The sequence below is a fragment of the Trachypithecus francoisi genome, unplaced genomic scaffold (assembly GCF_009764315.1).
Source record: "Trachypithecus francoisi isolate TF-2019V2 unplaced genomic scaffold, Tfra_2.0 Lachesis_group5, whole genome shotgun sequence".
Taxonomy (NCBI): domain Eukaryota; kingdom Metazoa; phylum Chordata; class Mammalia; order Primates; family Cercopithecidae; genus Trachypithecus; species Trachypithecus francoisi.
In genome coordinates, this window is record NW_022681470.1 from 88831209 (window position 1) to 88847516 (window position 16308).

Genomic DNA, 16308 nt, shown 5'->3' on the forward strand with positions numbered 1-16308 from the left:
CTTGGCCAGGTTTCCCAACTCTAAACCAGTACCTTCTCCCACTATTCTACATACTTCAATGTGGCATTCACTGTTATGAGCAGGTAGGATATCATGTCTGCCCTGTCCTTTGTACCAAGGGAAATGGATCCCATTCTCAGCCTAAAAAGAAACTAGGGAACTGGACAGGGATGACTATTCTCCAAGATTTACTATGTAGGTGGTCCCTTATGATCTCTCTAGCATCTTCCATGACCTTGTGTATACTAATGCTGCAGTGGTTTTCCAAAGGCTGACTTTCCCCTACCCCAGCCTTCCTGGCAATTGGAAGAGCATTACTATCATATGCCTAAAGTACAAAAAAGCCAAGGGTTACATTAAGCAAGCTTTCAATCTGTAGAAGCCATTAAGCTATCCCAAACAAACAAAAAAACAAAAAGTAACAAAAAAATAAAATTAAAAAATAAAAAACTAATAACAAATCAGTGAGACCTTGGGCTAAAGATCTTTATGTCTCCTCATCCAGAGCCCCAGCCCCCAGTTCCCCCTCTCAGCTGTATTTCAAAGGCAAAGGCTAAAAAACAAAAATCACACGTGGGCAGCATATGTAATCACATATAATGTCATGAAGTGCCAGGCATGACCCTGACAATCCACCAAGCTGGGTCCCTAACTTCAGTACTATGTGAAGTACTCCCATGGAAAACACATCCTTTCAGACAAAAGTTACAAATACTCTTTGCTGCATGACTAGTGGTCAGGATTATCACTTTTGCTTGCAGCAAACCTCTAGAGAAAATATGATCTTGTCAATCAAATATTGAGGTCTGGCTTTAAATCTATGAATTCCTGGGGCCAGCATTACAGGAGGAGGTCCCTGAGGTTAACTAGGCTCCTCAAGGGTCCACCAAGGTTAGCTCAGAGAGGGCAGGACCATATCCAATATCTTTACCAGAGAAAGTACTTTAGCATTAGGCTGGGAACATCATAGGCACTAAATAAAGAATAAACTTAAAAGGTGTTTACTATACTTCACTGTTGAGAACAAGAATAATTTCAGAGGCATGCTACGATAGAAATTTGGTCACAATGTAAGTCACAAGTTGACTCTGAAATGAACTGAAAACAGCAAGTGAAACTACTCTACAAAACTAGTTACAAAAAGAACAGAGCCGTGAAAATGGGGATGCAGTTTCAAGGGGAAGTATTTTTGTTTGTTTTCACATGAGAAAGACTGGAGTGTAATTTTAAAGGGAGAAGTAAGTACATGATCCCTTTCATGAGCCCCTATTGTACTGTTAGTTGTTAAGTTCATTATTCATTCAATAATTTTTTATTGAGCACCAACTATATGCGAGGAACTGGTTTTGATTCTAGGAATACTTAGATGAACAAAACGTAATCTCAAAGTAAGGGTGTTCCCCCATCTTGAGCCTTAAACAAACTCCCTAGATTTCTTGAAGAAGGAAACTCCCCGAGCTCCTTGGAATTCAGCCAGGGTTAGTCTACACTCTGCCTGAGAACACACCATGAAGCCTTGCACTAGGGTCACCCAGCCTGTCACCCCTGTAAATTGGGTCATCCTCCAGGATGGAGCCTCTCTTGCCTTTGCATCCCCAGAGCCTGGCAGAGTATGAGGCAGGGGAGAAGAGGAGGAAATCTAGTGAATAGGCCATCTCCATACAGAAATGCTTGTTTTTAACCTTAGTAGGCTGTTTACATGTGAAGCATCTTGCCCAAAGTCACAGAGGTCAGGTCCAGGTAAGACTGGGAGAAGGGCCCCAATCTCTTGAGGATGATTTTAGTGCCTGATTACATGCATTACAGTGACAATGGAGCAATGAGCTCTCTACATATTTAGAACTAAGACACATACTTCAGAAACTTGTCTCAAAGAATTGTGATGAGCTGTCACCATTGACTGAAATCTCAATTATCCCCTGAAATTCCTATGGCACTTTCTGTTTTAGAAAGACGTTTTAGAAACCCACTCCTGTCCTAGAGGCCATACAGATACAAGCTTGCTCAGGAGAGTGGACCCAGGAAGTAATCTTTCTTTCTCTATCCTGACAACTACACCAGGAAGTGGTTGAGTCCTCATATTCTTGTTTCTCTCTCTTTAGAATCAGGATTCGGAATAAGCAATTTCCTTTTTCATTTTCCCATTTCTCTCCAACACACCCTGAAAGCCTGCAGAGCAATGACGGGCTCACACTGCCCCCTCCTGCCCATTCCCTCCCTAACAAGGCGTATATATTCATTCTCCCCTGGCCCTCTTTTGCTCCCATTCCTGTAAAGAAAGAAAAGCAACAGAATGCCCCCACAAAAGTCAAATGTCTTTATTTTATATAAAAAAAAATTTGTACAGTTTTAGTTCCTATGTTTAAGAAAAAAACCCTAAAATTGCCATAATGTTTAGATCCACTGCAAACTGTAGAAACAAGCTTTTTATATATTAAAAAAAATTTACATTTTACAATTTTCTACATGCATGCACAAGGTCTCAGCTCTGTAACCCCCCAAAAAAAAGAAAAAAAATCTAGACCCAACAGTGGAAAATTCTACATTTACAATCTCACTTGGAAGGGACTCAAAAAGCCCCCTTTCTTTTGCGCACAGAAGAACAAATCACAACAATCACACACCAGGACTGAATCCATCAGCAGATACTGCCCCGTGGGAAGGGCAGAGGAAGGAGAAGACAGACAGACTGACAGACACCACAGAGGAACAGGGGAGTTCGCCTGGGAAAGAAGAGAAGTACAAACCCTGGGGAAAAGATGTGCCAAATGAGAAAGTTCCGGAGAGCCCGATGTCTCATCACAGGTGTTACATCAGGGTTTGCCATTGGAATACTGAGTGGAGATGGGAAAGAGAAAAGTAAAGGACTGAAATGGGAGGGGAAGAGGAAGAAAAGATGAGAGACAAGAGGGAAATAAACAAGAAAAAAAAACAAAGAGAGCACAAAGACTAGTTTAGGAGAAAGGACCAATGAGGACAGTGGCAGAGTGGCGAGGTAGGTGAAGGACTGAGGCACAGCGTCCTGGTGTGGAGGGAGGAAGGGCAAGCGTTCCGAGGTGGTGAAAAGGAAGGCCAGCTAGGCACGGTGGGGATGGGCAAGGATGCCATGAGTCACACAAAAGAGAGTACTGGAGAGGCCCAGCCACAGCAGCCCTGTGGTGTCCAGGGGGTAAGAGGTGGGCACACCCCCACAGCAGGAGAATAAGCAGATCCAGCGCATGATGGGACAGACACAGTGGGGAAACTGCTCAGAGGGACTGAGTCAGCCGCACACCCCACAGCAGTTTACAGCATGGAGACAACTTCCCACAGAGGAGAAGCAGAGGACAAACACATGGCCATACGTCTGACAATTCATCCTGACATTTTAAAAAACAATAGTAATAACAATAATAATAACAATGAAAGAAGACAAAGATACCACAGTTCTGACGCAAAAGACCAAAATGCTACCATTCTCAGGCACAGCCCTTAGTGCTTAGAGAGAGAGTTGGAGGAGAAAATTCTCTTTTTTAGGAAAGGGGAATGAAAAAAAATCACAGTGATTAAAAACATGGCAGGATCTTAAAATAAACACTCCCCTGCCCCTAACCTAGGACAGCAACTAAGATCCCAAATCCTTTCCCTCTCTCCAACCCCAACCTGCTCCTCAGACCACACCACACTCCATCCTGCCCCCAAAGGCAATGACCCTGGTCACCATCCAGGCCCTGTTTTCCAGGATAGTGAGGTATTTATGTGACTAAGAAGGGACTCCTCTGACACAAGGATTTTGAAGAGAAGAAAAGAGACAGACCCCCAGAACAGGACGTATTTCATACAGGCCTATCTCACAACCCTGGCCCCAGCCAGAGGCCATGCCTAAGTGAGCTCCACAACCCACCCCTTTGGGGACAAAGTAGGCATTGGCCAATGAGCCCCTCTCTGGCATGTGGTGGGTGAACAGGTGAACTTTTGCAGAAAGGACAGCAGGAGAAACCCCGATCACTAGGCTCCATCATTCCCAGGGCTGGCACTACACAGAGAGGGAGCCTCCCAGGTGAGACTCTGAGGATCTTATCCCAGGATGTGCTCTGCAAGGTAAGTACCAACGAGTCTTCCAGGGAAAAGAAGGGCCTGCAAAGGGACACTGTGAGTTACTCAGAGGAATGGCCTAGTCATTGCAGCCATTGGAAAGGTCCTCCATGTGGATCCTGGCTAGATGTATATGGGTACTTCCTAATTCTATTTTCCTTGGCAAAAATGTTTGAGTCAAAGGCTCAGATTTATATTGAAAAGATTTATTAGAGGACCAGCAAATTCTGCTCAAAATGAGATCTAAATTATCAAGAAGTTGGATTTGGTGCAAAGACTATGGAAGCTAAAATGGGGTGAGGGGTGAAGTACCTACAAAAGGCAGTGATCCTTGTCCCTTTACCCAGTACAGAGGGAGCCCAGAGCTCAGAGAATCAGGCAAGGAGAAAAGGGGTGGGGACCCTGGAAGGCCAAGGAAACCAGACCCCTGAGGCAAAGAACTGGACTTAAGGCAGGGGATGAGGAGGAGCTGCCAGCTCTTCCCCAAAAGAGATGAGGCAACAGGTCTCTGGAGTCGAGAAAAGACAGCAGGACAGGGGTGGCTGATGACAAAAACAAAACCATTTGTCTAAGACCACAGGGGCTGGGTCAGGGTCAGCAAGCCACTAAGTCTGTACAGGACTTACCATCCTTCACTGGGAGGAGCAGGGAGGAAAGTGAGGGTAGGGTCAGGGAGCAGGAGTCAATGACGGGGGTCTCTCCAAACTCTCAGGGATCTATTCAGCCCTCCTCCTCAGGGACTGCCTAGGAAAGACACATTGGAACAAAGGTACCTTCCCCTAAGTCCCTGGAAAAGTCGTCACAGAGAGTTTCCACTTGTTTGCCTATGGTCACGTGACCATACAAACCAAAAACATTAGGTGGAGATTTCTGGGAAAAGGATGGGATCCTTCTTTGCTCTAAATATATGTGGAAGCAAATGCTCCTGGCAAGGAGATTCCTAACTCAGACTGTGTGGCAGGAGTATCCCTGCCCCAGAACCCAGGGTTTGTTGTGGCTGGTGTGAGGAACAGGAGGGCTAGTTGCTGCCCTGGAGGAGTTTGGCACTGTGGCTCTCTGGAGTCATGACCATGTGCCCCAGAGAAACCCTGCTGGGGCCACTGAAGAGAAATGCTACAAGAACTTGCGTTTGTGGGTCGAGGTTCAGGAGGGGAAGGTACAATTAGCAGGGTCCTGTGCCCTTTCAGGAGAGACTGCAATCTGGGAAAAGACTAGGTAGGGAAAGAAGAGGGAGAGAGGCACTGATTCCTGCAGGGCCTAGAGTAATACAAATGTTGCTGGGGGCAGGGGAGAGGGGTCCTTCCCAGGTACTGTTGACAGCAGGATGGTCCAGGTTCACATGGGGTAAAATAAGGAAGAGGCGAGGAGAGAAGGTGGGGGTAAGTTAATTCAAGTAAAAAAAAAAAAAAAAAAAAAGAGCAAGAAGAAGAAGGGTGGCAGGAATGTGGCTGGGCCTGAGAACCAAGCCCCCTCCCACCCCCTCAGGAGCCCCCCAGAGTCTCCCACTCCCCCTGCTGTTGCACAGTCACACTGAGGTCTCAGACTGCAGCCTCATGACAAACTTGTGCGACTTGGGATCCACAAATTCCTCAGAGAGTTTGAAGAATGGGACCTTCTTAGTGCTGACCACCAGGCTGAAGTCCTGGCGTTTTAAGAGGAAAACGATGCCATCCTTAAGCCCGTTGGTCACCGGCTCCTCGCTCACCAGTGTCCACTGTTTGGCCAGCCAGCGTTCCTTGTGGTACTGGATAGTAGGTCCAGCCGCCAAGTATCTCTCCAAGAAGGCCTGAAGAGGAAAGAAGGGGCTGAATAAAAATCTCTGTCGCCTATGCAGTATCCTTCATCCCCTGGGGCATAGTTTCCAAAGACAACAAGGACATCCCTGAGCTCACTCTATGCATATGAACTAGAACCTCAGAATGTTACAGCAGGAAGGGGCCTGAGATCATCTGCTTCAGACCCTCATTTTATAAATGAAGAAGCTGGAGTGCACAAGGGGATGTGGCTCATCAAGTAGGACTGAACTCAGCTCCCCTGACCCCCATCTGCTGCTCTTCTCCCTGCACCAGGCTGTGACCTGGGCAAGCCCTCCCTCATTCTTCCTTCCTTCCCACACAGCTTATACGATTAATGCCAAGCAGGTTTTGTTTTTTTGCACCAGGAGGGAGCCAGAGGTGTCAAAGTTAAAGTGCAACATCTTTAGTTACCTGCTCACCAAGGGTGGCTCAGGGAAAGCAATTCTTGGAAGCTGGCAATAGAGTTAAGGGTGGGCAACGGCTCAAAATGACACAAAGCCAAGACCAGCTAGTGGAGGTGAAGAGGGTAATGGGGGTAAAGGTGGGCCTTTGGATCTGGTAATTCCAGAGCCCTCATAGAGATAAGAACTAAGTCTCAGCCATCCCCAAAAATGGTCCTGAGGACTCCCTTCTCCTCATCCACCTAAAGACTTCACCCCACACAGATGGGACAGGTGGAATAGGAATGAGAGAGAAGATTATAAAGAGGAAGTGATGAGGAGAGAGAAATGAGGTCGACAGTGAGGAAAGTAGTGAGAGAATCAGGGAAAATGAATGTGGGAAAGAAGAAGAGCTGGGGAAGGAGGAAGGATGCTGGCAGCAGGGCAGGCCTACCTTGGGCGTCATGTCATGCGTGATGCAGAATTCAAGGTGCTGCAGGATGCTCTCCATGGTGTGGTAGGGTTGCTGCTTGGTGGTCCGAAGGTACTTCTGCATGGCACGGGCCATGGATGCGAAGATGGCTTGGGCTGCCTCCCGGGGGTCCATCACCTCCCTGGGGTTCTTCTGCTCCTCTTCCTGCAGCCGCTTAATGTGAGTGAAGGCCTCTTCCACTGCCACGACAAGCCTAGGGGACAGGAGGGGACTGGGCCAGATGCCCACCTCTCTTTCCACCACCCCACCCCTCTCCCCTAGCTCCAACACTCCAGCCACCTGAATGAGGTCAGGCCTTTGTGCTCACCCAAAGCAATACAAAGCCAGGGGCAATCGTGCCTTTCTCCCACTGGGAACAGTAAACAGTCACAGAGTTCATTGGGCCCAATCCAGGGATTCAGAGGGCAAACCTAGTGTCAAACCCGAGAGAGACAACTGGGAACTGTGCTATAGGAAAGACAAAGCATTCCATCCAACTTTAAGGAAAACCTTCTTAAATAAGACCCCCAAATCATATTTCACTGGGTCAACAATTAATAGATATGACTACATCAAAAAGACAGATTTCTATTCAACCATGATCGCATGGGCAACATTAACTGACATTTGATGGAGCTGGGGAAAATATACACATCTAAAACCAACAAGGGATTCATATCTAGAACATGCAAAGAATTTGCTACAATTTCTATCAAGAAGAAAAAGGCAGGAAGCCTAGAGAAAAAAGGGCAAAGGAGGTGAACAGAAAATTCACAAGAGGACTGAAAGGCTAAAGAATATATGAAGTAGTTACTGGCCAGCAATTAGAGAGATGCAAATGAAAATGTTAGTAAAATACTACTTTTCCATCAAAATGGAAAAAAGAAAGAAGTAACTATAAACCAAATATTGGATAGGATGTTGGGAATATTCCACGAACTACTGTGCAGCAAAAAGATGCAACAAACTAGATGTACAGGCAACTTGGATGAATCTCAAAAACTCAGTGTTAAGGAGGAAGCACGAAAAAGAAGTCCATTTACATTAAAAGCATACAGATGGCCGGGCGTGGTGGCTCATGACTGTGATCCCAGCACTTTGGGAGGGCGAGACAGGTAGATCACCTGAGGTCAGGAGTTCGAGACCAGCCTGGCCAACATGGCGAAACCCCATCTCTACTAAAAATACAAAAATTAGATGGGCATGGTGGCGCACATCTGTAATCTCAGCTACTGGTGAGGCTGAGGCAGGAGAATTACTTGAACCCAGGAGGCGGAGGTTGCAGTGAGTCGAGATCACGCCACTGCACTCCAGCCTGGGTGACAGAGCAAGACTCGTCTCAAAAAAAAAAAAAGGCATACAGACACACACACCAACACCAACACAGATCACTACACTAACACTAACTTTGCACAAGGATACATGTGGGTTTTAGGAAATCAAACACACTCAACTGGATGCCTCAAATGTGGGGCTGGAGTGAAAGTGGGAACTGGAGGAAAAGAGAAAACAGAACAAAGAACCAAGAAAAACCCTATAATGACAATATGTTAGAAGCTGAAAAGAGCCATTAATCCAATTATCTGCACTTCAAGTCCAAAAACCAAAGTAAAAGACCCCTGGCCTAAGAGCAGGACCAGCCTGAAGTGACAGGACAAAGAAAGAAAGTGAGGCCTGCTATGCAGAAACCCAGGAACCCAGGAACTTGAGTCATTTCAGATGGGACTCTGGGTATGTACGTGTGGATCTGTGTATGTCTATCATTTCTTTCTTTATTCTCTTGCTTCCCCTACATTTCTCAGTAAATTCCCTTTGAAAAGATCCTTTTATCTCAGATAAACAAAGGAAAAAGTTTGCTCCTGGTTACAAGTAAGGTAATGGGGAAAGGAAAGAGTCCTCTACGTGCCAAAAATGGTGGTGGCAGCACAGGAGACTGGATGACCCTGGTCAGGGCAGAAGGTAAAGGGGTAGGGACATCACTGGTTTCCTTCCCATGAGGGCCATTTCCAAGACATTTAGAGATAGGTTGGAATGCTACAGAAATGGCGTTGGTGATCTTTGTGCTACTACAGGGGATGCCAGCCTCATATAAGAACAGGGTAAGGGCTACCTCTTGCCCTTGAAGCCTGGAGATGGTGTGGGAGATGGGGCGGAGGGCAGGTGCGTGGTCAAGTCCAAGGCACTCTGCTCCTCCCTCAGGGAACTCCCGACAGACCAAGATGGAACCCGGCAGAGTAGGCACCAAGTAAGATTCTTCAGGGTTGACTAAATTCACGTAATAATATGAATAGGGAAAGAGAGAAGCAAGGATGGCATTTAAGAATTTACCAAAATATAGGCACTAAAACCTCATTTTTTGAAGGCAACAAAAGCACCATCTGGTGAGTCCCCTCAAGATCGAATGGTAGGCAGGCTAGTCTAGCCTGAGTCCGTGCTGTTGCAGGTAAAGCTCACATCCCTTTATTGGGCCCCTACGCCACTGTGGCAGGCAAAATTTAAAGATACCCTCCACTTCTACCAGACTCCCATCCCCTCATTAGACAACAATCTTGGTACATTTCACAGATGTAATTAATGTGCCAAGTTAGTGGCCTTAAAAGAAGACTGTCCTGTTGGGCCTGATCTAATCACATGAGCTCTTTAAAAATCAGAGTTGGGCTGGGCGTGGTGGCTCACACCTGTAATCACAGCACTTTTGGAGGCTGAGGCGGGTGGATCATGAGGTCAGGAGTTCAAGACCAGCCTGGCCAGCATAGTGAAAGCCCATCTCTACAAAAAATACCAAAAAAAAAAAAAAATTCAGAGTTATCTCCAGCTGGTGGCAGAAGTTAGAGACCTGTTTCTGCTGGGAAAAAAAGTGCACTGCCATCTTGTAAACTGCCTATGGGGCTATGTGACAAGGAACTGAATTCTCCCCCTAATAATGAGCTTGAAAGAGAAAGCATAGGCTCAGATGAGAGTCCTCTTGATTTCAGCCTGTGAGCCCTGAGCACAGCCTCCAGCCAGCCTACACCTGACCCATGGAACTGGGAGATAATAAATGTGTGCTGTTTCACAGCTGCTAAGTTTATGGTAATCTGTTAGGGCAGCAATGGAAAACAAACACACCCCCCACTCACGTCATCATTGCTCTATATTTCCAGCAGTTATAGAGGTTCCTTGGTCTTCCCCATTCACCCAACAAGCACCTCCCCTCCTCTTCTCCCCCAGGGACCCACCTGGCCCTCCTCTTGCGCACCCTTCGCTCATGCTCAGCTTCCTCATAGTAGTACTCATTGTGACTGTTGTCCCGCCTCCGAGCTGCCGCTGCGATCACAGCCCGAGACTGGCCAGTGGAGTTGTTAGTGCTGTTTTCTGCACAAGAACAGGATAGAGGAGATGGTCACATCAGAGTGTGGCCTCTCTTCCCACTCCAGGAGCTCTGGAGACAGCAGCCTGACATGTCCAGAAGAAGCTGTTCCCACCACCCAGCAATACCTCCTAATCCCAACCCTCCTGGCCACCTCTGGGAGAGGCCACAGGAAAGCAAAAAGGAAGGCACTGGAAACGCAGGAGTCCTGCAGGTGTTCCTCCCCAGTGCAGGGGGTTCTGCAGCCCCAAGAGCTGAAGGGCTTAGACCAGGGCTGATGAGAGATACTGAGGAGCCAGATCAGGGGACACGCCATAGCATAAAGGGACAGCAAGTAGGATGAGCAGCTCAGCCACCTGGAGTCAAGGGAAGTGACTGAACAGAAGCGGCTGGAACATAGGCTAAGGAAAGGAAAAAGCAAGGGACGAAGGGTAAGAGAGAGGCGGGAACTTGGAGTCCTGCTTGGGAAGACAGGGAAGGGCAGAGGAGCAGGGCTGCTCACCCTCTCCGAGGGAATACACCTTGAAGCCAGACACTTTCTTGGCCAGGACGGACTTGGGCAGGTTGAGGAGGGCGGGGTTGTAGACAGGGAAGTCATGGTAATACTTCTCCAGGATCCACACTGCCACGCGCTGGATGCTGTGGGGGAGATGGCAGGAGGGAGCGGAGAAGGAACAGACAAGGGGCACAGGGGAAGGGACACATTAGGGTAGGTTGGCAGGGCAGGAGAGGACACAGGACAGGGACAAGCTGCTTCCAAGAAGCCCGACTCTGGGCCTGAGGTCTACTTACCAGGCTCCCAAGCCTTCCCCAGGGATGGGCCTGCCAGTCCCTCCCTGCCATGCCAAAGCCCAGCAGAGAAAGGGCATTGGGCCTGGGTCCCCAGTCAAAGATCACCCCATCCCCATCCAGCATTCCCCCAAGATTCTCTACAGGACCAAGGATGTGCCACTGATACTCTGTGTGGCCTCGAGGGGTAGCTTGTTTAGTGGGAGCTGAAGAACTCTCCTCCTTATCTCTTTCTCTGGGGATCCCTCCTCTGGCCAGGTCACTTCACAGGCCACTGAGTGCTCACAAGAAGCTGTGCCTCCCAGAAAGGACTAGAAAGGGGATTCAAAAAGCCCCTGTTTGTGCACCTCCCAATATTTCTTCCCTTTGGTTCATCCCCCTCTAATATTCCCCACCTCTAAATGCCTGTTCATTCCCAATTCATAACTCCCAACTGATCTTGCCCCACAACCGTGTACATGAACTTGCCCATCAAAAGCAGCAAACATTGGTGAAAACCTACTTGGTGCAAAGTACTCAACTCCCTCCCACATAGCCCTCCAAGCCCATCACCTCCAGCCCACCATCACATCCTCCCACCCTAGCAGTCACTCCACATCCTCCCATGCCCTTTCCCTCCCAACCCTTCTCCAGCCGTGGGCTAGTACCTGAGATGGCCAACGTTGTAGAAGCGGCTGGCGCCGTCGGTGGAGCGCACGACCTTGAGCGTGAACTGAGGCTGGAGCTGGCGCAGCTCCAGCAGGACCACGGCCAGGTAGTGCACGAAAAGAAGGGCGTCCACCAGCGACACGGCGAACTGCACCACGCCCTGGTAGCTGCGCTCCCGAGCATCGAGGATGCGCACACCATAGAAGAGCCAGTAGGAGACCACGAGCAGGAAAACCAGCACCATGAGTAGGGCGCGCAGCACAAAGATGCGGGGCAGTGAGGCCTTGGGCCGGCGGAAGAACAGAGCCCAGCTGCCCAGCAGCAGGATAAGCAGCTTGAAGGCCACAGAGATGAAGAGGCCCTCGCAGGCCGTCCCGCAAGGCTCCAGCTCCTCCCGCCACAGCAGTGGGGGCAGCAGCAGGAAGGCCAGTGGCGTGAGGAAAGACAGCAGTGCCAGGGTGGCCCCTGCCGCCACACCCAGGTGACGGGAGCAGTCCAGAGGGACACTGTCCTCCATGTCCTTGGCGATGCGCGTGAGGTCATCGTGGGAGATGCTGTGCTCTGAGGTGCCCGTTACTACTGTCGTCGTTTCCCCCCAGTTGTCATCCTACAGGCAGAAGGGGGCCAGCCACACAATAAGGAGGAAAGGATAAGAAGAGGAAGAGGAGATGAACAGGAGAAAGGGCGAGGGGAGAGGAGACAGAGAGGAACACATGGGAAAGGAGAAGGCAGAAAGAAGAGAGGGTAATCAACAAATACGCAACCATCAAAGTATTTACTGAGCTCCACTGTGTGTCCAAGTCTGGCCTCTACAGATGGCCAAGTCCAAGGCCCGAGCCCTCGGGGAGCTGGACACTGGTCAGTGAGAGAGGAAAAACCACACATGCTGCAATGACCCTCAGAGCAGACAGCACAGGACAAATGCTGAAGGAACTGCTCAGGCAGTGACTGTGATCCGAGGGCAAACTCGCCAAGCAAAGCAGGCAGGTGGGACCTGAGCTGATCCTTGGGGGAGGGGAGCTCCCAGGAAGATGTTCCCAATCCCAGATGCACACATTAGAACTTATGGAGGTCAGAAAATAATACTAATTACTGGGGAATATGATCTGCTTGTGAACCTTTTCAAAAAAAAAAAAAAAAAAAACTCCCCAGATGATTGTAGTGGCATCCAAGATTGAGAATCGTGAACTAAATGATCTCTAAGGGCTGGTTGGCTACTCAAAATGTGATCTGTGGACCAGCAGTGTGGACATCACCTGGGAGCTGGTTAGAAAGGCGGAACCTCAGGCCCACCGCACGTTTACTGAACCAGAATCTGCATTTTAACAAGATCCACATGAATCACTCAAACATTAACATTAATTCTGGAAGTCCTGCTGAACGTGGTGGCTCATGCATGTAATCCCAGCACTTTGGGAGGCCAAGGTGGGCGGATGACCTGAGGTCGGGAGTTTGAGACCAGGCTGACCAACATGGAGAAACCCTGTCTCTACTAAATATTAAAAAAAAAAAAAAAAAAAAATTAGCCAGGCGTGGTGGCGTGTGCCTGTGGCTACTTGGGAGGCTGATGTGGGAGAATCGCTTGAACCCAGGAGGCGGAGGTTGCAGTGAGCCAAGATTGCACCATTGCACTCCAGCCTGGGCAACAAGAGCAAAACTCCATCTCAAAAAAAAAAAAAAAGTATGGAAGTCCTATCTAAGTTCTTTCCAGCATGCCATGATTTCAGCAGAAGCTAGAGGAGGAGCCTGCAGGGCAGGAATGGCATGAACTGAGGCACCCAAGGGCTATGAGAGCAGAGGATCCATGTGCAGAAGCACAGCAAGGTGCAACCAGGAAGGTGAGGCAGAGAACAGCCAGGCGGGGCTTGTGCAGGCCATGCTGCAGTGCTGGGCTAGGCAATAAGCACCTATTCTCCAGGCATGGAGAGCCACTGAAGGTTTCCAACTAAGGAAGTAACCTGACCAAAGCAGCACAGAGAAGCAGAGAAGACCCCAGGGGTAAAGGGGTGAAGGTGTGAAGGACACTGTGCAGACTCAAGGCCACCCTGGGTCTCTGGGTCTCTGGTCTGCAAGGCCACCTCTGCTGGGCCATCTAAATGTCTACAGCACAGAGGCTGCCTATCCCTAGAGGCAAGAAGGTGGCCAGGATGAGGTCCCCAGGTGCCCCTCTAAGTGTGGTCTGCTCAAGCTGTTTCTCTGCAGTGTCTGGAGATCATCCCACAGAGGAGTCCCAAGACCACCAGCCGCCTTCAGCACCCACAGCCTTCACTCCTGGGACAGCCTGGGGATATGGAATCACATCCTGACACTTAGAAGGTTCAGATTACAGGATGAAGGCAGCCCGACAGCACCAGTGATTAGGGAGGCTGAGGAACCTCCTCTTCACAGGATGGGGAATGAGTCTAATGTGAAGATAGAAAGCAGATGCACTGACTGCTTTCAGCTCAAGGCCCTGGGTCTGTTCCCTGCCCTCTGACCCCCAGACATACTGCCCACCCTCTCCAAGGACCAAGGGCTTGGGACCTCCTCCCCAACAGCAGGAGAGCTGGTCATGCCTCAGGGTCACTTCAAGAACTCAGGAGGCCAGGCCCCAGGGAGAAGGAATTGGGAGAGAGGGAAAAAGAACATTTCCTTCAGGTATTGACCTGCTCCCAAGGCCCAGGAATTCCCAATGTCAGTCACAAGGATTTCTTCTGAGGAAAAAGGAGCTGGGAATCTCCAGCCCCCAGAGATGCTCCCAAGAGGAATGAGACCTGGGCAACCTGTGTCACCTCGAATCCTGCCTATGCTCTATTCCAGGACTGTGTTCTGTCCGCTGTCCTCCCTACCAGGTGAGCACAGTGGGCAACAGAGATTAGAATAGAAAACCTGCTCACCCCTGTCGTGGAGAACTCTCTCCGGGGGTCTCTGCTCCATCCCTCAGCCTCACTTCTTCTCCCTCAGGCTTTCTTCATCTACTCTTCCCACACTCCTTTCCCAAGACCTAGGTGACGCCATTCTACAGGCTGACACCAGAGGGCACAGAGCGCCCACACCTGGAGGCTCCGGGAAAACTCAGCTTTGCTCACACACACCCCAGGCCCAGCCACCACCACTGCCCTCCTGCTCCAGACTCCCAGCGGGCCTGACTGGCTGGCAGCAGCTCCAGAGGAGCTGGGCAATTCCCATCACACAGCCCAGGTCACCCCCCCACCCCTCTGGAGATAAAGAAGGAGAGGCTGCTGCTTCCAGAGGGATCTCTATACTGAAATTTCTGAAGGTCCTACCTTAAGACACTGAGCCAACCTAAGTATAACACAAGACACACTCCCCAGTCTGGCAGCTGTCTGAGACCAGGTTTCCAAGCCCTCCCCCACTCTGTGGAGCCTCCAGCCCCTCAGGAGCAGTCTGAAAATGCCCAGTCTGGACCACCACATCCCCGGTGCTCACCCGCTCATCCCCTCGTGTGGACTCATTGTCCAGCAGGGGCTCCCCAGGAGCCTGGATTGTCACCGACTTGTCCCCTCGGCTCCCATCTCGACTCTTAGAGCGGTGTCGGTCCCGGCGGTCCCTGCAGCAGGAAGCCAGAAGAGGCACAGAGAGTCCAGCAGTGGACCAGGATCTTCTCGGCAGCCACTCTACCCCACCACCCCTGCACGTGCCCACCTCTTAACAGCCCCCAACCCTCCCTCTGCCACACATGTCACCCCACATGCCTGCCCACCTGTGCTTGCGGGAGCTGCGGGAGTGGCCCGACTTGTAGGAATAGCCCGAGTACTGGGACTCGGTGTCCATGGCGTCTGAACGCCGCGCCTTATAGCGCTCCAGGGCCGCAGGCTGGGGCCTCTTGGGGGGCCCCACAGCCACCTCCTTCAGCACCGGCTTCTTCAGGCCAAGAGGCACCTTCAGGAAGTCAACTGTCACCCTGAGGGACTCTATTTTGCTGGAAGGGTGGGCTCGTCTCAGAGAAAATCCAGCGACGCTCCTGGTGAGAGGAAGAAGCTGGTTAGAGGCGGCTTGAGCTCTCTATGGGGTCAGAGCAGAGGAAGACCATCCGCACACAACAGCCACAGAAGGCTCAAATGAGCCCAGCCATGGCCTGAGAATATCTCCACCCAGGTTCCTGCTGTCCACTGGGCCCAGTTCCTCCTACCCTACTCTAGAAAGAGCCCTGCCAGGCTGTGCCAAGGACTCAGGCCTAGGAGAAGATGGCTAGCAAAGGCTCCCAGGGCAGGAAGGGCAGGAAGGCTCACCCAGAATGACCCAACCACAAGTCCTCTGAAAGAGAGGAGCAGGGCATTGCTTCCCTATTCTCAGCCAGGAAAACTGAGGCGTGAAGAGGGCAGGTTCTGGCCAAGCCAACAGGCTGAACCAATGGACACCTCAGAGAGCAGAAAGGAGCTGGCTTCTGTCCAGGGGCTACCCCAGGCATCTCCTCCACATGCTACACCTCCTCCCCTCACTCATACTTTCTGAGTGTGCCCACAGCAGGCTGCTTCCCTTGGTACCATCTCCCCAGCATCTACTTCAAACACACCCAGGTTTACTGGTAAGATCAGGTTGGCAGCTTCCTTGAGGCTGCCACGCGTATGCACACCCCCAGGTGAGGGTGAGGGGTGGAAACTATGGATAATATGGTGGGGGTGGGAGGAGAAGACAAGTTTCTACTTGCCTAAAGTTCTGAAATAGGCAAGGTACAAGTTTATCTGCCTACTTATAGGCTTATCTTTCAACCATACTTCACCTTCTGATTCTGCAGAGGAGATGACCTCTCCTGTCTCTAAATCCCTACCGAAATCCTGCTCATTCTTCAGAGCCCAG

General features: G+C 50.1%; 1 protein-coding gene across 3 annotated transcripts in view; it reads right to left on the reverse strand.

Moving 5' to 3' along the window:
* Positions 1 to 2296: 2296 nt before the first annotated feature.
* The window catches only part of VANGL2 (VANGL planar cell polarity protein 2), a 28179-nt gene continuing 14167 nt past the window's right edge, over positions 2297 to 16308 (reverse strand). For 2 of the 3 annotated variants that reach the window (XM_033196875.1, XM_033196876.1), the window contains 7 exons: positions 15212 to 15472; positions 14938 to 15058; positions 11508 to 12115; positions 10574 to 10710; positions 9941 to 10076; positions 6705 to 6936; positions 2299 to 5860 (listed from right to left, as the gene is read on the reverse strand). In XM_033196875.1, coding sequence (XP_033052766.1) covers positions 5600 to 5860; positions 6705 to 6936; positions 9941 to 10076; positions 10574 to 10710; positions 11508 to 12115; positions 14938 to 15058; positions 15212 to 15282 — 1566 coding nt within the window. In that variant the 5' untranslated portion in view covers positions 15283 to 15472 and the 3' untranslated portion in view covers positions 2299 to 5599. Of the gene's footprint in view, positions 5861 to 6704; positions 6937 to 9940; positions 10077 to 10573; positions 10711 to 11507; positions 12116 to 14937; positions 15059 to 15211; positions 15473 to 16308 lie in introns of all 3 variants that reach the window. The other variant, XM_033196877.1, reaches the window with a different exon arrangement.